The sequence below is a fragment of the Salvelinus alpinus genome, chromosome 36 (genome assembly GCF_045679555.1).
Source record: "Salvelinus alpinus chromosome 36, SLU_Salpinus.1, whole genome shotgun sequence".
Taxonomy (NCBI): Eukaryota; Metazoa; Chordata; class Actinopteri; order Salmoniformes; family Salmonidae; genus Salvelinus; species Salvelinus alpinus.
Window position 1 is genome coordinate 10,561,499 of NC_092121.1, and position 21,608 is coordinate 10,583,106.

Sequence of the window (21,608 nt, forward strand, 5' to 3'; positions counted from 1 at the left end):
GCTGGTCTATGTTTCCCAAATACTGGGGGTTTGAATATGTTCATGTCACATTTGACATTCTACAAATTATCCCACATTTAAGAAAAATCAAATGAAAATCAATCAGGTGGTTGAGGCTGATTTACAAAACCTTGCCATCATCTTACTCTACATAGGCAAGATATTTTGCAATTATGCCTACCGTTTCTGCCTAGTAGCTTGTGCGCAATACTAAAATGACAAATCAGGTTATTTGAGGCAGGGGCATTTCAATATTGCCTATTCTCATTATATGACTTAGACTACAGTGAGCTCCAAAGGTATTGGGACTGTGACACTTTCTTGTTGTTGTTTCGTCTCTGTACTCCAGTACACAATGACTATGAAGTTCAAGTCCAGACTGCCAGCTTTAATTTGAGGGTATTTTCATCCATGGCGGGTGAACCGTTTAGAAAGGACAGCACTTTTTGTACATAGTCCCACATTGATTAAATCAAGCTTGTAAGTCTACGAATTTGTTGGATGTATTTGCTGTTTGTTTTGGTAGTTACAGATTATTTTATTCCCAATAGAAATGTATGGTAAATAATTGATTGTGTCATTTTGGAGTCGAATAAAGGTTAAAAATAAACATAAAAATAATAAATATCATACCCTCAGGACATGCTAACCTCTCACCGTTATGATATTTGTACGTCTGTAACTTTCTCACTCATCATTATTCATGATTCATTCAGGACTATCCGACTATCTGTAAAACGTGTCACTGTCCCAAATCTTTTGGAGCTCACTCACTGTCCATAAATGCTTACAAAAGTGCAAAGCCCTTATTGATCTTTTTTTTTTTTTTTCGTTTTTTCCAAATACACAAGTTGGCATATCAGGTTTCAAATAGCCGAATTAAACCAGCAAAATTACTTAGATGTGAAATAATAAAAGTATAGTAATAGCAGTAGTATTCTTGCTGTGATAAGGTTGGTCATGAGACTTCTTTTTTTTAAAGGATAATCGCCGCGGTCATTTTAGGGTACCACACTTACCGTTGTTCAACCCCATCACCTCTGGGTGGCGCTGCCGTGTAGGCTACATTTGAACCACGATCGACTGTAAAAAGCTGTTACAGATGCATGTAAATCACTCAGCGTAGGCTATGACGACTTGTAGCCTTTTTTGAGTAGCCTATAGTCAAACAATATTTTGATAACGTCAAGTTTGTTTATAAACTCATAACAATATCACAAGTAGTAGAAGTAGATGTAACAAGTAGGACGGCTAGTAACCTAACAGATTCTGACTATAGCCTACACAACGTGATGGAATACTTTATAACACACATCCATAATATTTTTTTCCATTCTGACTCATACAGTGGATAGCCAAATAATTCGGGACTTCACTCCTCCTCTAACTAAGGGAGCATTTCCTCTGTTACAATGACCGCTGGGGAAGAGACGCCTTGGTAGAGGATCATGCTGTGATTCATAAGGGAGTTATAATACAGACTTTAAAAACTCTGTAATAATGTTGCGCGTCGTAGTGGAATCAGCCAAAGGCATCCCCAAAAAGAAACTCGGAAACCCAGACCCCATAGCAGGGGTAGTGTTCAAAGGTGAGTTATTGTTTTGTTGCCTCTTGCTGTGGCATTTAGCCTACATTTTCTCTTTGGTTTCAATGCCTTGATTGTTGGCTATTCTTGAGAAGTTCAAAACATCTGGATCAAAGACGTTCTCCAAATGTAGGCTAATATAAATCAAAGATGAAGACATGCAGAGTTGCTTTCAGGTTGTAGCCTACTGTTTAGTTAGGCTACTTTATAGTTCTCTTTATTTTAAAGGCACATTATCCTTTCTGCCCATTGCTGTCAATGTTGGGTTAGCTGAACCATTTTCTGCCTATCATTTATTCTTTGAACCAACAACTGCAAGATTCCACAATAAGATGATATTCTGATGGATTTTGTAGTCCCCAAACATTTAACATGTTCAATAAACACAAACATGATGCTCTTTGTATTCAAATTGGAGATACTGCATCATTAACTGTGAGCATGTAAGGGCACAAAACTACTATGAATTGCATTGAAGGTACAACAATGGTACTGTGCATTGGTTCTGAGATACCCGAACCTCATTTTGCCTGCTTTAAGGCAATGAGTCACATTAAATAATGTTGCCTCTATTGTGTTACACAGAGGGAAAACATATTCCCTTATAAGGGGTTGGAATCACCCATTCTCCCCTGTCATCAACAGCTCTGCAGCTGGGTCAATGTGCTTCATTTTTGCATGGATATTTTAGGATAAGAGTCAGTCCAAGATGCACATTCAACTTTTATGGTTCAATATGTTGCCACTGTAAGTTGGCTCGCTATGTTACCAGCCCCAGGGATGTTGTAGTTATTACCCATTTTAAAACTACCTGTATATGTTAAAGGCCCAGTGCAGTTAAAAACGTGATATACCTGTGTTTTATATATATTTCCATTATGAGGTTGGAAATTGAAATTGTGAAAATTATGATAATGCCCTTTTAGTGTAAGAGCTGTTTGAAAAGACTGCCTAAAATTTCAGCCTGTTTTGGTGGGATAGAATTTTGGCCTACCTGGTGACATCACCAGGCAGTAAATTAGTTAAGAGACCAATAAGAAACAAACCTCTCTGCCAATAACAGCTAGTTTTCCCCTCCCCACTTAGGCCACTCCTAAACAGTCCTAGCAAAATGATTGCTTGAGAACTTTGCATTTTTGCAAAGAAGCAATTTTTGTTTATTTTTGACCATTTAATTAAAAACAATCACAGTAACGTAATTGTTACCCAGAAAGGATTTTATATTGAGATAAAAACGTCTGCATTGGACCCAGAGAAATATATTCTACCCATACATATACTCCCGAGTGGTACAGCTGTCTAAGGCACTGCATGTCAATGCTTGAGGTGTCATTACAGACACCCTGGTTTGATTCCCTGGCTGTATCACAACCGGCCGTGATTGGGAGTCCCGTAGGGCGGTGCACAATTGGCCAAGTGTCGGCCGTCATTGTAAATAAGAATTTGTTCTTAACTGACTTGCCTAGTTATATGAAGGGTTCAAATAAAAACGTATATTCCATGTTTTAATCTTGCCACTTTGTGTAAACACTACAGGTGAAAAGAAGAAAACTAAAGCAATTGATAGTGAACTCAATCCCGTGTGGAATGAAGTAAGTATAAATATTTACATTACATTCCATCCTCTCTCTGGCAGTCTCTGGGAATGTTGAAAAGGGCCTCGAGAGGAATGTATTATGTGGAGGAGGGCCTCGAGAGGAATGTATTATGTGGAGGAGGGTATGAGAATGAATTAGGGAATGAGGCTAATATTTTGTCCGCTGTGCTTAATGTTTGTTGATGACTCAACATGGAGTAGTTATTTTTAGATAGTGGAATGATAACTGTTAACACTTCCCCTTTGATTTAAAACATTTGCAGCCCCCTCCATGTTTCATAGTTTCATCATTTAACTAACATTGGCAAAGTTGTGTTTTTATGAACTAACTCAATTTGTGGTTGCAGGTGCTTGAGTTCGACCTAAAGGGCTCCCCATTGGATGCCTCCTCCTTTTTGGACGTGATTGTGAAAGACTATGAGACTATTGGCAAAGACAAGTACGTACCTGGCATGTATCGACTGTATATGTCTCAAATGTTTTGTGAGAGAACACACATCACACACACACGCACACACACCTCCTGCTAATCGGACGCTGCTAGTGCTGCTAGGGAGGAGGAGGAACATGGTGTTTTACTCAGTTTGACCTCTGTCATTTCTCAGTCAAAGTGCCCCTCCATTAGTATGTGAACCTGGTCATTACAATACAGTGTCTGGTAAGCACAGGTTATACAGAGAGTGACTTAAAGGGAAAGTTCAAACCCTGAGGCCAGTGCTGAGTTTAAACTGAGTTGTAAAAAACTAGAGTAAGCACTTCTGCGGAGGGAGATCCATAATGTTCAGGTCAAATCTTCAGGTTACTTGCGTAACCCCGGGTTCTCTGATAATATGAGTGAGCTATCTTACATATGGGGCATGGCCCTTTGGTGCGAGATCATAAGGAAGCTCCAATCACACAACATCTGTCGTAAACAGACAGGAGGCGTGGCGAATAGTGGGCAACCCCACTTATTATAATGCGCCAAGTCCCGTACTCTAGCTCATTATCAGACATATATGTTTTCCTCCTTGTGCATATTGAGATACCCCAATCATATTATCAGAGAACAGGGGTTACGCAAGTAGCCTTAAGATTTGACCTTAAGGAAGATTATGGATCTCTGACTGCAGAAGTGCTTACCCTAGTGCTTTTTCAAATACTTTTTTCGTTATCTCAAATATGGGTATCTCACATACAGTATAGTCACCTCCTATAGCGCTCATGTGCTCTCCGAAGCTAGATAGTCTTGACATAATCATCCCTCAGAGGCACCAACACAGCACCGTGTATGTCAGCGAGGGCGCAGTGACGTCTAGTTCGTAAATCCTCATGAACGTATGAGGGGTAGCCCAACATGCCGCATTGCAGCGTCACCTCTTGCTAGTTCAAAAAACAGCGGGCAGTGTGTGTCTTTGCGCATGCGTAGAGATCTATGGATGTTTGTCCTTATTTTTCCACCACACTTGAGCCACCACTTCGGGATGGAGTCTCCAGTCCCCATACAGAGGGTTCCCTCTGGACTACAAGTCCGTTCCGGACATGAGTCACGTGTAAAGAGTGATGTGCGCTGCTCCACAGAATCATTTTGTGGGCTGGTCTGCACAAACGCAGAGATCAGGTGCCACCTTGGTGGTTGATGTATGCCACTACAGTCGTATTGTCCATTCTGACCAGGATGTGACAATTCCGAAGAAAAGGCAGAAAATGCTTTAGTGCAAGCAGCACTGTAAGCAACTCAAGGTAATTTATGTGAGCATGACGTAGTTGTGGGGACTACAATCCATTCAATGCTCTCCCCTCACAGACTGCACCCCACCCTGTGAGAGTTGCGTCTGTTATCACTACTTTCCTCACAGACACTACCTCTAGGGGAATACCCTTGGTGAAAATCGAGGGGTCCCATCAGTGGCGGAGAGACGCTATGCTTGGTGAGGACACCGTTATCCTCCGATGGAGGTGACTAAGGTAACACAGGCATAGGGCAGACACCCAGCACTGAAAATATCTCATCCTCAATAGTCCCAAAAGAACTACTGAGATGGTGGAAGCCATCAACCCCAACATACAGAGACACGTCTTGAATGTGACCGTATGACCCCATTGGAACATGGAGAGACATGATTCGCCCGAAGCAACATGATTCGCCCGTCTGATAGTGCCGGCCTGGAAAGAGATAGAATTCAGAACTACGCCTAGATATTCTGTTCTCTATGTGGGCACTAAACAGCTGTTTATCTGATTCATCCTGAAGTCTACAAGGGCAGCTCTGTCTCTCACTGCCTGCCTCTGTTAATGGGAGCAGAGCAGGTAGTGATCTATGTACGTGGAGATCCTGTGTCCTCTGCATCTCAGGGGAGTTAGGGACCACCTCTACACACTTGCTGAACGTCCGAGGGGCTAGTGATATCCTGAAGGGAACTGCGAGATACTCGAAACCCTGATAGGCAAACTTGAGAAATCTCCTATGTGCTGGCAGAATGCTTACGTGGAAATCCTGCAAATTGACTGGTGAACCAATTGCCTCGACTCGACAATCAAAGCAAGACAGCACTTTGTGTGTAAGCATAAGGAATGTGAACTTTTTCAGATAGCTGTTGAGGATCTGTCGGTCCAAGATGGGGCGCTGGAGAATGGATGAAAATAAATGTTCCGTCTTGCCAGGGAGAGACGTGTCGGTGAGGGAGGCACAGCGTTCGGGGTGGAGGTGGTTAGCGAGAGATTGTTCCACTGCTCCTCCATACCTTGCATGTCCATGGCAGTGAAGTCCCTCGGTGGGACCTTAGTCCTGGGTTAGTCCCAGTTGTGTTTAGCCTCCACCAAGCATGCTGGGATCATGGGGACACGCTGTCTCCCAGGGACGGTACGGGATGAGAGTCTCTTCCCATCGAACCAGTCTCTTTCGCCGTTTTCGCACAAATGGATTAGCCTGTACTGCAGGCTGGGAGAGGAGGGCCCTCCACTCAGGGTGCTGGAAGGTCTTGAGGCCTGAGCCTTGGGGTCTTCTTCCCCTTCCTCATCCTCATTGCAGAAGAGTCACACAATACTGTTGTCCTCCTCATCATAAACCCCTATACCTTCTTTCCCTGCTGCTAGCTTGTCGAACAGAGACTGGATATCTGGGGGGAGACCACCCATAACCTTTGCCCAGCTCGGGGTTGTTGGGCTGCTTCTTCGCCCGAAGGCTGGGAGGAAGAGGAGCCTCGAGGGGGGCTGCTCTGCACACCCTCCAGCTGAGGCTGGACTCCGGCAACTCCTTGCAATGCTCGCAGGGTCTGGGTTAGCAAGAGCCGCCAGAACATGCTCCAGTCCCAAGCAGGCAACACAGATAGGATGTGTGTCCTTCACTGACATCATGGACCCACACAGGCATGGGTGAGCCTGTTGGGGAACAGGAGGCCAGCTGGGTACACACTGTGAATGGGTAGTAGTATCCATAGCTCTGGATAGTGGAGGGTTAAAGGCTATGCATGTACTGGCCGATGCTTAGCTGTGTAGCAAGTCCTGACATTAGCTAGCTAGCTTTCACCCCGTGGGCTATTAGCCTAGCTTTTGCTAACATGTTGCTAGCTGAAGACAAAGTGGATAGCATTCATTTTTGATGAGCTAGCTGGTTAGCTTTACCTTGCAGCGTGGGCTAACTGGGTAGAAAGGGCTAGTTGAATGAGCTATCTCTAAGCGTGTGCTGGCCGACATTTAGCTGTGAAGCTAGTCCTGGTGTTAGCTAGCTAGCATTCACCTTGTGGCCTAATAGTCTAGCCATTGCTAGTGTAACGGATTTGAAATGGCTAGCTAGTTAGCGGGTACGCGCTAATAGCGTTTCAATCGGTTACGTCACTTGCTCTGAGACTTGAAGTAGGGTTTCCCCTTGCTCTGCAAGGGCCGCGGCTTTTGTGGAGCGATGGGTAACGACGCTTCGTGGGTGTCAGTTGTTTATGTGTGCAGAGGGTCCCTGGTTCGCGCCCGGGTCGGGGCGAGGGGACGGTCTAAAGTTATACTGTTACATTGATGCTGTTGACCCGGATCACTGGTCGCTGCGGAAAAGGAGGAGGTCGAAAGGGGGGTGAGTGTAACGGATGTGAAATGGCTAGCTAGTTAGCGGGTACGCGCTAATAGCGTTTCAATCGGTTACGTCACTTGCTTTGACACTTGAAGTAGGGTTTCCCCTTGCTCTGCAAGGGCCACGGCCTTTGTGGAGCGATGGGTAACGATGCTTCGTGGGCGACCGTTGTTGATGTGTGCAGAATCAAATCAAATTTCATTTGTCACATACACATGGTTAGCAGATGTTAATGCGAGTGTAGCGAAATGCTTGTGCTTCTAGTTCCGACAATGCACTAATAACCAACAAGTAATCTAACCTAACAATTCCACAACTACTACCTTATACACACAAGTGTAAAGGGATAAAGAATATGTACATAAAGATATATGAATGAGTGATGGTACAGAACGGCATAGGCAAGATGCAGTAGATGGTATAGAGCATATCCCAATCCACGTGATCGAAGCAGTCTTGAAGCGTGGAATCAGATTGGTCGGACCAGCGTTGAACAGACCTGAGCGAGGGAGCTTGTTGTTTTAGTTTCTGTTTGTAGGCTGGAAGCAACAAAATGGAGTCGTGGTCAGCTTTTCCGAAAGGAGGGCGGGGGAGGGCCTTATATGCGTCGCGGAAGTTAGTATAACAATGATCCAAGGTTTTACCAGCCCTGGTAGCACAATCGATATGCTGATAGAATTTAGGGAGTTTTGTTTTCAGATTAGCCTTGTTAAAATCCCCAGCTACGATGAATGCAGCCTCAGGGTGTGTGGTTTCCAGTTTACAAAGAGTCAGATAAAGTTCGTTCAGGACCATCGATGTGTCTGCTTGGGAGGGAATATATACGGCTGTGATTATAATCGAAGAGAATTCCCTTGGTAGATAATGCGGTCGACATTTGATTGTGAGGAATTCTAGATCAGGTGAACAGAATGACTTGAGTTCCTGTATGTTGTTATGATCACACCACGTCTTGTTAATCATAAGGCATACACCCCCGCCCCTCTTCTTACCAGAAAGATGTTTGTTTCTGTCGGCGCGATGCGTGAAAAAACCAGCTGGCTGCACCGACTCCGTTAGCGTCTCTTGAGTGAGCCATGTTTCCGTGAAGCAGAGAACGTTACAATCTCTGATGTCTCTCTGGAATGTTACCCTTGCTCGGATTTCATCAACCTTATTGTCAAGAGACTGGACATTGGCGAGTAGTATGCTAGGGAGTGGAGCGCGATGTGCCCGTCTCCGAAGCCTGACCAGGAGACCGCTTCGTTTGCCCCTTTTACGGCGTCGCTTAGGTTCGCCGGCTGGGATCAGTTCCATTGTATTGGGTGGAAGGCAAAACACTGGATCCGCTTCGGGAAAGTCATATTCCTGGTTGTAACGATGGTGAGTTGACGTTGCTCTTATATTCAGTAGTTCCTCCCGACTGTATGTAATGAAACCTAAGATTACCTGGGGTACCAATGTAAGGAATAACACATAAAAAAACAAAATACTGCATATTTTCCTAGGAACGCGAAGCGAGGCGGCCATCTCGGTAGGCGCCGGAAGTAGATCCCTGAAGTAGATCCCAGAAGGTCCCTGGTTCGCGCCCGTGTCGGGGCGAGGGGACGGTTTAAAGTTAAACTGTTACACTAGCACACTGCTGAAGAAAAAGCGTGTGGTGTATGTCTTCGGTGAGCTAGCTAGGTTAGCTTTGCCTTGCACCGTGGGCTAACCCCTTTTTAAAAAGTTTGCCGTTTTGAAACTACAGTAAAAGTGCAGTAACTGCAGTCGACTGTGGTATTTCAGACGCAGTAATTGCAGAATAAATGCAGTGTACTGCAGTTATACTGCACTGTAACTGCATTTCCTCTGTAAAATGACTGTAGTAAAAAACGGTGTTATTTTGGATGCAGATTTTTTGCAACATACAGTTATATTTGCAACATAGAGTTATACTGTGTATTGCATTTATACTGTACTCTGACTGCAAACTTTTTTTGTAAGGGACTGAATCTCAAAATTCTCATTTTTCCCTTCCACCGTGGTGGGAATTAGCAGCACGAAGCAGGTACTGCTAAGTGGGCAAGTGGGGCAAAAGTTAGCCATGTTAGTTGTGACTGGAAACTGAGAAGAACCCAACTTTTCCTTTTGGTAAAAGTACTTAACACTCTATACGAGAAGCAGTATCCTATCCTCAGTGGCGAGTTCACAATTAAGTAGGAAAACAATGAGACAAGTCGTGCTGAGGAGAGCTTGTGATCTCCGTAAGGAAGAAAACGATAATGAGCTAGAGGGCGGGACGTAGAGTCTTATAATAGGTTGTGTGATTGGAGTGTCCTTGTGATCCCGTCCCGAAGGGCTTACCCCATACGTGAGATACAGAAAAAAGTATTTGAAAGAGAACTTAGTTGATCTACAATTACAGAAAAAAGCTCAAGTTTTTCCATTGCAATGGGCCACATAACGTTTACAGGAACTCCTCTTGCCATGACAACATGTGTTGAGGAAAATTGTGTTACCGCAGAGCTTCCATGATTACCACATTGGTAAGTGAAAAGTGAGGGGGGATTTGAAGTCGCACAACCCCTTACAGCTCCTCTACCACACCCTGTACCTGCCTCCGTGTTCAGACTCGCTGTGCTATGTGAGGAGGATTTGTCTCTCTCTATGATGAAACCGTTTTCTCTCTCCAAAAGGCTATTGTTTCACCATGAGCACAAATCACTTCAAACTCAATAGATTCAAAATGGCCTCTCATGTGTCTTCTCTATATCAAGAGAAACAGGTATCAAAATGCTTTTTACTTCACATATTAGTGATTTTAGATTGATGAAACATATCTAAGCTGTATTGATGCTTCATTGTTGTTCCATCTCCATTGTGACATTTTTAAGTCACGTAATGAGCAGCCTCTATTTAGCAACATGCTTTTCACCACTTCTCAGCAGGAACTCTAATCTAGATGTCGAGAGGGAGCGAGAGAGAGAGAAAGCAGGCTATGGTAATGAGAGTGACTTACGTCTTTGATCTTATATAATGTCTGGGGGGGGGGGGGGGGGGGGGGCACTGGCAGAGTCCAGACTCAAACACAAGCAAACTTACAGAGCTTGCACAGGCTTGTCACTGGCAGATGGGTGGTTGATCTTGAGTATGTTTGAGAATCCTTGGCAGATGTGTGTGTGTATATGGGTGAGGTTGACTCATTCAGTATAAACACACACTCAATAAGGGGGTGGGGGGTTGTTTTGGATATAAGGACATCTCCTAGTGACCACCATATATACAATAATTTGTCCTGTTGAGTCATTTTAAATCCTCCATATCCAATGTCAGAATTCTAAAAAGTCCTAAATGATATACAAACATGGATATATACAGTATGTTTTTTCTGCCAGACACTAGACAGTTAACTATAGCCTGCTCTTGCCAACTCCATTACTCATTGTCAATCCAAACATGGCATGACATTGAGTGACAAAGAGTTTACATGATAGCACAAATAGACTGGCACAGTTAGCAGCAGGGCCTTTGATATCAGCAAAAGAAAGAACTCCATATTATACTGTATTATTTATCTTCATGGTGTGGAACTGCTTTAGACTCATAAAAGAGGAACTAGCCACTACCCAGTGCATAAATATAGCCAACTAGTGTGCTGACAGGTAGTGTGTGTTCCATATCATTAGTAACAGTCAACTCATTTCCTCAGGGGGAAAATATTCAACAATGGGTATTTTGCATGCGTCTGCTCGCCTTTGAAAAGTCAAGTGCCAACTAACTGAGTGAAGAAAAAATTTGAAAAGTGTAAAATTCCAAGAGGAATAAAAACAAAAGACTCAAAGAGCATTCCTCTCTCAGCTTCAGAGTAGCCTGCTTCCAACGCCAAGGCGTGATCTCTACCGCTGACCTTGTAGTTCAACTTCATTTCCAGGACGTGTTTTAACGCATGATTGTTTATCTTTCTGTGTGTGATGACAAATTACTTCAACACTGAGGTGACATAGCCAAGAGGGGAGAGGCATGACAACATCCCACCTTCCTCTCTCTCTCTCCTCCCCCACCCTCTTCTCTCCTCTCTCCCTCTCTCTCCCCTTCTCCTGTCTCTCTTCTTCTCCTCTCCTCTCTTCTTCTCTCTCTATCCCCCCTCTCTCCCTCCCTCTCTATCAATTCACTTACATTGTATCTCTCCCTTCCTCCTTCTGTCTCTCTCAATTCAATTCCTCTCTCTCTCTCTCTCCTTCACTCACTCACTCACTCACTCACTCACTCACTCACTCACTCACTCACTCACTCACTCACTCACTCACTCACTCACTCACTCACTCACTCACTCACTCTCTTTCTCCTGTCTCTCTCCTCCCCTTAGCCTGATACACAAGGCCAGACTACAGGCATGCCTGTGGTAGATGCTAATTGCTCCCAGCGGCTAGTCCTTCCTCGTCCTCCCTTTCATGATTCTTTGCCCTTGTCTGTGGGATCGAGTGTTGTTCCTCACTACAGAGCACAGATGACATTTTTCCCAGTGTTCTCCGGGGAAGGCTCTAATGATTGCCAAAATAAGCTAAGCTAGGCTGATGTTTATCATTGTGACAGCTTATGAAGATCACTCAGTTACAGGAAAGTCGTCTTCTCGCCACCATCCTATCACTTTGCTTTCTTGAGTACCTCCAGTCCAGTACAAGCAAAGTGCCTCAATGGTATCAACAATATGTTGACATATACACACTTCTTTAACTTGTGGCTGCATGGCACAGTGGTGGCTATGTATACATAACAGGAATAACTGATATTAAGCAATGCAACGTGATTCTTAATCATGGTTGATTGCGTAATAAAGAACCCATGGTACCTTCCTAGCTAGTCCTCAGTTCCCTCATAAGGGACTTTCATCAGATCTGTGTGGCAAATATAACTGCTCTATAGGACTTGTTGCTAGATTTGTCAATTCTGAAAGAAGTACAAATGAGAACTGGATACTGCCTGTGATTAGTCAAAAAAACAAATATATTCATACATATAAAATGACATACATCATTGTACACAAACAACAGAGGAAATCTACACCTCTTTATGCAGTAGACCAGCAAGCATAATACATACATTTGTTTAAGTGATCTGGGTATGATATTACTATGTTACTGTATGCGTTTCCACAAGAAAGATTCATATCACATAAATACAGTAGGTGCTCATTACCTTTTACCTGTATTCCAGATTTATTGGCTCAGCTAAGATCGCTCTCCTAGACCTGGCTCATGGTCACACCAAGTCCCTCCCAGCAAAGAACCTGTCCCTGGTCAATGAGAAGAAACAGGACACTGGGGTGAGTTTCTCTATGGCTACACACTTGTGTCACAAAGAATGAACAGCTTCAAGAATGAACAAGATTTATAAACATGAATAAGCATTTATAATTGGCTTATTCTTAAAAGTAAATGAAGTGTAACCAATAATACACTTTATTGTAGTGACATTGTCAAGAGGTTCGGTGCTTTTGGCTTAACGGCTAATGTGTTGGGTTGACAATCGCTGGACCCGGGTTCGAGTCCTGGTCAGAACAAACACACAAATTCCCTACATTGGTGTAAGAGGTGGGATGGCGCCCATAAGGTCATCGGAAAGGCGTGTACACATGAAGGACTTGGAATAAAGAAGCTTGGGGAGATGTTCTCCTGAAGGGAGGGGCTAGTGTAGCGAGTATTTTCGCTACACTCGCATTAACATCTGCTAACCATGTGTATGTGACCAATAAAATTTGATTTGATTGGAGTAGAGACCTCAACCCAACACCTAGGAGCCTTGTCAAGAGGTGCGGGTCTCTTGGCGTAACTGCTAAGGTGTTGGGTTGACAGTTGCTGGACCCATGCCTGAGTCCCAGTCAGAACTACCCCATGCATATAATAACTAGGTTAAAACCTCTTGATCATTGGCCATATCATGTCAATGTAAAATAATGTAAGTTAAAGTTGTCAGTACATTGAGACATTGTCTTGAAGCAGCATGTTGACAATTAATCCCATCTGTTTTTTAGGCGACCATTAATTTGATGATAGGTTATGAGCCGCCAGCTAACACAACTCCTAACCCTAACAATCAAACTGATGAAGACCAGTCGTATGGGGACACAGGTCAGTTTAACATAACAAATATGTGGCACACCATCTTTTGTTTTGGTTAAGCAAAATGGTGTCCTTCTCTCATGAGATCGTTCCAATGTCTTTGTTATGCCGGTAATGTAAATCAACTCTTATACATGTAGTTTGGGAAAAGTATGCAGCTATCGCAGTGGTATGTTTGGGTTTGGTATTGCAGTGGTAGCCTGGTTCCCAGATTTGTTTGTGTGTTAGCCAACTCCTCTGTTGTTCAATGTCATGTAACGAGCATAAAGTACAAACAGATGTGGTAGCCAGGGTTGTGTTCATTAGGGCACACAACAGGAAACGTTTGAAAACGGAAAACAAAAGCTTGCATTTCAGGTAGTCCCTACTTGTTTCAGAGTTTTTTTTCTCACAATTTGGTCTCTAATGAATGCAACCCAGAACCAGGCTAATGAGGTGATGTTGTGGTTTTAGGCTTTGGTTGGTAGGAAGTATTGGAGTGGTACTGGCTTGTCTGGTTTCATTACACAAGTGAAAGGCTGCTTGCTGTTTATGGAAATGGAGGATGCAAATTGAAAAGAAAAACAACACTCACAGCCTTTTGCAGACTGCCACAAGGAAACAGAATCAATAGAACATACTTTGTAGTACGTTCCATCTGTGGCTCGCTTTTGGAGTCAGGTCCAGGAATGGTTGTTATGTCATAATATCAGGTTACAGATGGACCTGCAAACTGTATTGTTAGGTGATCTGAAAAACTACGATCAGTCAATGGGAAATATAATTTTACTCCTGGGTAAAGTATTTATTTTTGGGGCAATATTGGTAGAAATGTTACAAATAGGGAGGTTCAGGACTCATAAGACATCATAGAAAAATGGATGGATATATTGCAAAAGGAAATAGCAAAATGGCATTATATTGGGAAAGATGGGTGAATCTGTGGACATCGGAGGGTTGGAGTTCAGATTGAATGGTTGAATTGGCGCTGTGGGTAAAAATCCAGCACTTGAAGAAAGAGGAAATTAGGAATATGTCTGTGTGTCTAATTCTTTAACTACAGGTACTGTAGATATGAGTGAAAATAGCTGTAAGTAGCAGTAGAAGCAATGTTGTCTGTTAGTTTACTCGAATCAGGGTAGGGATGGTAGCGTATATATATTTTTTAATATACACATGACACAAGTACTGTCAGCAGACAATATGCTGAGCACAGGTCACCTGGACCAGAAGTCCCCACAAGAATAGTAAACTAAAATGTTTTTACCAACTGGGGACATTTTGTTGGTCCCCACAAGGTCAGATTCTACTTCTATGGGGTTTAGGGTTTAGGTTAAAATTAGGTTTAGGGTTAGGAGCTAGGGTTAGTTTTAGGGTTATGGTTAGGAGCTAGGGTTAGGTTTAGGGTTAAGGTTAGGGTACAGGTCAGGGTTAGGTTTAGGTTTAGGTTTAGGGTTAGGGCAAATAGTATTTTGAATGGGACTGAATTGTGTGTCCCCACAAGGTTAGTTGTACAAGACTGTGTGTGTGTGTGTGTGTGTGTGTGTGTGTGTGTGTGTGTGTGTGTGTGTGTGTGTGTGTGTGTGTGTGTGTGTGTGTGTGTGTGTGTGTGTGTGTGTGTGTGGACGTGTTTAACTATTCTTGTGGGGACCAGAAGTCCCTACAAGAATAGTAAACAAAGTAAAAATTGACCAACTGGGGACATTTTGTTAGTCCCCACAAGGTCAAATGCTATTTCTAGGGGGTTTAGGTTTAAGGTTAGAATTAGTGTTAGGGTTAGAATTTAGTTAAATATTAAGGTTAGGAGCTAGGGTTAGTTGTAGGGTTAGGGTTAGGAGCTAGGGTTAGGTTTAGGGTTAGGATAAAGTTTAGGTTTTTGGGTTAGGGTTAGGGTTAAGGTTAGGGTTAGGGTAAGAGTACGGGTTAGGATTAGGGTTAGGTTTAGGGTTAGGGGTTAGGGAAAATAGGATTTTGAATGGGACTGAATTGTATGTCCCCACAAGGTTAGCTGTACAAGACTGTGTGTGTGTGTGTGTTCTGGCTTCCCAGGTGGGGGTGAGGAAGGGGAGGATGGGGAGGAGGGATCCCTAGGGGGTCAGATGGGGACCCCTGGAGTTCCACCCACACCTGGCCAGCCTGGTAACCCCAACCAGAGGCCTGTCCGGACCAGCCGCAAGAGACACCGGGCCCTGGCCAACAAGCCGCAGGACTTCCAGGTAGAGTACATAGCTTGCACATGAAGTGCATGTCAAAAGTTTAAAGTATCCTCCCCTCCTCATCTCTCTTCCTTCATTTGCACTGATCTGAAACCACAGGAGAGATGAAAGCAGTATGGTGGATGGTGGCTTTCACCCTCCAGTTCTTTCAGATCAGTGGGAGAGAAGATGAGCAAAGGACTATAGAGATGCAGCCCTGGATGGTTGTGTGGGGCCCTGTTTAAATACTTATGAAATGTGTCCTTCATCCCATTTGATCTTACTTGAGGTAATCACTCATCTGTATAGGTGTGAGAGGTGACAGCAATATGATAACTATGCATTCATCACTCCAATCACGAACAGATCAGTGATTGCCTCAAGGAAGGAAGGAAAAAAGGAAGGAGATGTGCATTTTGTAGTAGAACAGCACCCGCGGGTCCTCTTTGACCTCTCCTATTATTGACAAATTAAATTCAAAAAAAGGCATAATTAAGGAATTTTGTGTTTGTTGAAGTCACTCAGTGTTAGTTAAACTCTCTTACACTGTTGTCTTCAATGACCAGATTCGTGTTCGAGTTATCGAGGGCCGACAGTTGCCGGGAAACAACGTCAAACCGATTGTCAAAGTGAATGTGTGCGGACAGACCCACAGAACCAGGATCAGACGAGGAAACAATCCCTTCTTTGATGAAGTAATCTCTTCATAACTCTATGGTTTTAAACTGCCCTTACACTCCAAAATCAAAACCACTAGGGCAAAGTTACACTTCTCTGATTGCACTGAAGGGAATCTTTGTTTCAGTATTTCATCTTTTGATTGACTGTCTTTTTCACCCCTTTAAACGCTTGTCTATTGACTCCTGCTCCTCTTTTATCTTGTCCTGCTGATCCCTCTCTCAATGCACTCCTCCTTCTCCTGCTTCAGTGAGTTCCATTCGGATCTTCTCTCTCTGCAACAGTGATGTGTTTGAGTAAATCTAAAACGGAATCCTCCGTTAGATACATTATCTATCACCCTTGACCTCTCACATGCATTTTCTCAACCTAGTCAATTACGATACAATTGCGACAGCATGTCTGTATGAATTTCCTTCAAAATCAAGAGTATAGAAAGCTATGGAAAATGGTCATGGTTATGCCTAACTCTTTACTATGTACCTAAAAAAACTATGAAAATACTGTATATATCAACATATTTATAAACCCTCTCCACAGATGTTCTTCTTCAATGTCAACATGCTGCCTTCAGAGCTTTTAGACGACTATATCAGTATTCGGGTAAGTACAACACTCCCTCTCAGGCTGAGTATCGTCTATATTCAGTGTGTTCACGAGTTCGGCTTCTCTCCATCTGACGAACATGTCAGAAGGTGTAGTAGTTGGAGTATGGTAAGAGGGTTTTGGCATGGATGGTGGACGGGGAGGCTAGGATCGGGGTTGGTAGCTGTCCTCCCTGCAGGATCAGCTGCCAGTCATGGACTGAGGTTGTGCTGAGCCTGCTGGCAGTGCCAACTCACGGCTGTAAGCCAAGGTTGTGTGAGCATGGATCTGATGAACATGCAGGAAGGTGTTGAGCTGGCCCACCATTGTGCAGGAAGCCTGGAGGTGATGGGGAGGCCAGACCCTTGTCGGTGATCGGGTTGGTAGCTGCCCCCCCAGAAGGATCAGCCCCGAGCCATAAGCCAAGGTTGTGCTGCCCCCCCCCCCCCCCCCCCCCTGCCCTTATACAAGAGTGAGAAAGACTTTCTGACAACGAGGTCGCTACTGGTACAAGTGGAGTCGGTGCGTGAAGACACTGCATGGGAGAAAAGATGGGCACCCGTGGGTGGCTCAGACCCATCCTGGGGTGTGTGAAGCATGTGGTGAAGGACATGTGATGGAGTACAGTGGAAGCCGAAGGCTCTTTCTGTCTCGCCGTGGCAAGACGCTGTGGGGAAGACCATGTGATGACCTTACAGTGACAGCAAGAGGCTCTGTTCTATCTGGGTCTGAGTAGTAGGCTGCGAGAAGGGAACCTGGTGGTGTGGAGTGCAGGGAGGAAGTTCAGGAGGTCCAGAGTTTAGCCCAGGTGAGGTGCCAGAGCTCCAGGAGGGCGCCAAGTTGAACTGACCAAGTTGCACTTCGGTGAATAAGCTTTGTCACCTACTCGACCTGGTTGAAGTACTTGCTGTAGACGTGCTCTAGAGTGGAGCACATTGAGTGTCAGATGGTGCGTTTAGCACAGAGGAGGCGACATGAGCCAAAGGGAATGGAAGGGGTGAGAAGGTAGTGTAAGGAAGGCCCAGCCCCTGATCGTGTACCAAGGTTGTGCTGATCCCCCTTCCTGATAAGGCCAACCGTCAGTTGTTGACTAGGTTTGACTGGACTTCCCAGTGCAGGGAAAGGCCCTGGTCATGGACCAAAGTGTGATCTGGACTGCCCAGCATAGGGAAAGATAGAAGTGGAGAGAGAGAGATGGTCGTTGTTCTCTTATGGCAGTTCTTCCAGGAGCCGGTGAATATCCTCCCAAGTCTTTAGCCAGGTAGTTCTTTGGAGCTAGGTCTGTAGCTTTAGCATCATCTTGATCCGAGGTTACCTTCGTGACAGTGGGCTTATTTTCCAAGTCTTGGTCCATCTTTCAATGGATCACCATGTTTGTCGAATGAGTGTTTTGAAACCTGCACGAAGGGTTAAAGTTGTTTGCCCCCAAAAGGAATGCTGCCCTTGATGGGAATAACACTCTGGGGAGTGAGAAGGCTAGCAAGCCCAGGAGTTGTTGAGTGGCGGCCACCATGACTGGCCAAGAGTGCATGCAGCAAGCTAGTCCCGGCTAGTAGGGGTCGGGTGGGGTAGGGATTTGAGCACAGAGCAGTTGTAGGAAGGCACGGGGGAAGCAAACCTGAACAGGTCATGAGGGAGCCACGTCAACCTGAGCAGGTCAAGAGGGAGCCACGTCAACCTGAGCAGGTCAAGAGGGAGCCACGTCAACCTGAGCAGGTCAAGAGGGAGCCACGTCAACCTGAGCAGGTCAAGAGGGAGCCACGTCAACCTGAGCAGGTCAAGAGGGAGCCACGTCAACCTGAGCAGGTCAAGAGGGAGCCACATCAACCTGAGCAGGTCAAGATGGAGCCACGTCAACCTGAGCAGGTCAAGAGGGAGCCACGTCAACCTGAGCAGGTCAAGAGGGAGCCACGTCAACCTGAGCAAGTCAAGAGGGAGCCACGTCAACCTGAGCAGGTCAAGAGGGAGCCACGTCAACCTGAGCAGGTCAAGAGGGAGCCACGTCAACCTGAGCAGGTCAAGAGGGAGCCACGTCAACCTGAGCAGGTCAAGAGGGAGCCACGTCAACCTGAGCAGGTCATGAGGGAGCCACGTCAACCTGAGCAGATCAAGAGGGAGCCACGTCAACCTGAGCAGGTCAAGAGGGAGCCACGTCGTCGTCACTCTGAGAACTGGAGGTGGGTTGAAGGATGGCAAGGCAACTAGGACGAGGGTAGACCACCCCCAGCCCGGTGTAAAGAACTCCATGGTTCAGGCGGATGAGGGATACAGGTCGCAGATGCCGGAATGGCGCATCTGGAAAAGCCGTAAATGCCAGGAAGGCAAGAGAGGCCGCAAGATGGCGGGAAGGGCGCGGTGGAGGTGTGAGGTGCACTGTGGAGGCAACAGTTCCAGATGTGGATTAGATGTGTTGCCTGAAGCTTAAAGCTCTCCTCCTGAAAAGATGTCATCAACTAGGATTAATATAAAACATGTCCTGAATGACTACATACACTCACATGCACATACATAGAGACAGACAGACAGACAGACAGAACGAGAGAGACGCACATGTATGTACACACCAGAGGAGGCTGGTGGAAGGAGCGATTGGAGTATGGGCTCATTGCAATGGCTGGAATGAAATACATTGAACGTAGTCAAACATGTGGTTGCCATATGGTTGATGTGTTTGATACTGTTCCATTAATTCCATTCCAGTCTTTAGAATGAACCCGTCCTCCTATAGCTCCTCCCACCAGCTTCCTCTGGCACACACACACAAGCACGCACACATTCACACACACATTCACACACGCACACCCTATAGCTCCTCCCACCAGCTTCCTCTGGCACACACACACAAGCACGCACACATTCACACACACATTCACACACGCACACACGTCATCTGCTCCAAGATCCTCCACTTGATCTATATGGTGTGTATCTGACTGTTGGGAGGTCATCCAGAGTATGGTTTAAATAGAATGATATACACTGAGTCTACAAAACATTAAGAACACCTTCCTAATATTGAGTTGCACCCTCTTTTGCCCTCAGAACAGCCTCAATTCGTTGGGGTATGGAATCTAGGTGTCGAAAGCTTTCCATAGGGATGCTGGCCCATGTCAACTCCAAAGCTTCCCACAGTTGTGTTAAGATAGGCTAGAGTGTTAGAGCATTGGGCTAGTAACCAAAAGGTTGCAAGTTCAAATCCCTGAGCTGACAAGGTACAAATCTGTCATTCTGCCCCTGAACAAGGCAGTTAACCCACTGTTCCTAGGCTGTCATTGAACATAAGAATTTGTTCTTAACTGACTTACCTAGTTAAGTAAAGGAAAAAAAAGATGTCTGGATGTCTTTTGGGTGGTGGACTATTCTTGATACACATGGGAAACTGTTGAGCATGAAAAACCCAGCAGTGTCACAGTTCTTGACACAAACCGGTGCGCCAGGCACCCACTATTAAACCCCTTTCAAAGGCCCTTTTGTCTTTCCCATTCACCCTCAATCCACGTCTCAATTGTCTGAAGGCTTAAAAATCCTCCTTCAACCTGTCTCCTCCCCTTCATCTACACTGATTGAAGTGGATTTAACAAGTGACATCAAAAAGGGATCATAACTTTAACCTGGATTCACCCGGTCAGTCTGTTAGTCTATGTCACTTCTGTGTTGTCTCCGTACTGCAGTACTTTTTGTTGCTACTTGGCTACCTGCCAAACTTTTAAACTATTTTATCAAACTCTGTATTTAACAAATGTACCAATGTCTTAGTTTTGTATTCACACAACTTTTTATTTGAACTTTTTCACCCCGGATGCTTTATTTGGACATAGATCTGCATTACCTCCCCGGCTGAAAAAAGACAGGAGAACCATTGCCTTTTGGTGAGGATAGCCAAGTTGCAAGCTCGGCTTCAGACGCAATCGTTAGGCAAGGGCAATTTAAGTGTAGGAAATCACTGATCATAACCTTGATGTGATTAGCCTGACTGAAACATGGCTCAAGCCTGATGAATTTATTGTCTTAAATGAGGCCACTCATCCTGGTTACACTAGTGACCATATCCCCTGCGCATCCGGGAAAGGCGGTGGTGTTGCTAACACTTACAACAGAACATTTCAATTTACAAAAATAAATGACTGCACTTTCTTCTTTTGAGCTTCTAGTCATGAAATCTATGCAGCCCACTCAATCCCGTTGTATAGCTACTGTTTACAGGCCCTCTGTGGCATATAAACTTCGGTTAGTGATAAATACGTCTGCTACAATCTTGACTAGATCCCCAAAATTTGATTATATTAGTCCAGTGCTAGCCTCTCTACACTGGCTTCCTATTAAGACTACGGCTGATTTCAAGGTTTTACTGCTAACCTACAAAGCATTACATGGTCTTGCTCCTACCTATCTCTCTGATTTGGTTCTGCCGTACATACCTACACGTACGCTACGGTCACAAGACGCAGACCTCCTTATTGTCCCTAGAATTTCTAAACAAACAGCTGGAGGCAGGGCTTTCTCCTATAGACCTCAATTTTTATGGAAAGGTCTGCCTATCCATGTGAGAGACGCCGACTTGGTCTCGATCTTTAAGTCCTTACTAAAGACTCATCGCTTCAGTAGGTCCTATGATTGAGTGTAGTCTGGCCCAGGGTTGCGAAGGTGAACGACAAGGCACTGGAGTAACAAACCGCCCTTGCTGTCTCTGCCTGGCTGGCTCCTCTCTCTCCACTGTCTCTGACCCTATTACGGGGGCTGAGTCACTGGCTTACTAATGCTCTTCCATACCGTCCCTAGGATGGGTGCATCATGTTGTGCTAGGCTTATTCTGCTATACTTGACTTGAGTGGGTTGAGTCACTGAAGTGATCTTCCTCTTGCTGGTCTTG

The 21,608-nt window shown here is 44.8% G+C and overlaps 1 protein-coding gene across 2 annotated transcripts in view; it reads left to right on the plus strand.

Moving 5' to 3' along the window:
* The first annotated feature begins 1,144 nt into the window (after positions 1-1,144).
* LOC139564740 (myoferlin-like) overlaps positions 1,145-21,608 on the plus strand; it is a 61,273-nt gene continuing 40,809 nt past the window's right edge. For both annotated transcript variants that reach the window (XM_071384509.1, XM_071384510.1), the window contains exons 1-8: positions 1,145-1,588; positions 3,122-3,177; positions 3,530-3,621; positions 12,397-12,505; positions 13,214-13,310; positions 15,330-15,496; positions 16,042-16,170; positions 16,694-16,756. In XM_071384509.1, coding sequence (XP_071240610.1) covers positions 1,501-1,588; positions 3,122-3,177; positions 3,530-3,621; positions 12,397-12,505; positions 13,214-13,310; positions 15,330-15,496; positions 16,042-16,170; positions 16,694-16,756 — 801 coding nt within the window. In that variant the 5' untranslated portion in view covers positions 1,145-1,500. The remainder of the gene's footprint in view (positions 1,589-3,121; positions 3,178-3,529; positions 3,622-12,396; positions 12,506-13,213; positions 13,311-15,329; positions 15,497-16,041; positions 16,171-16,693; positions 16,757-21,608) is intronic.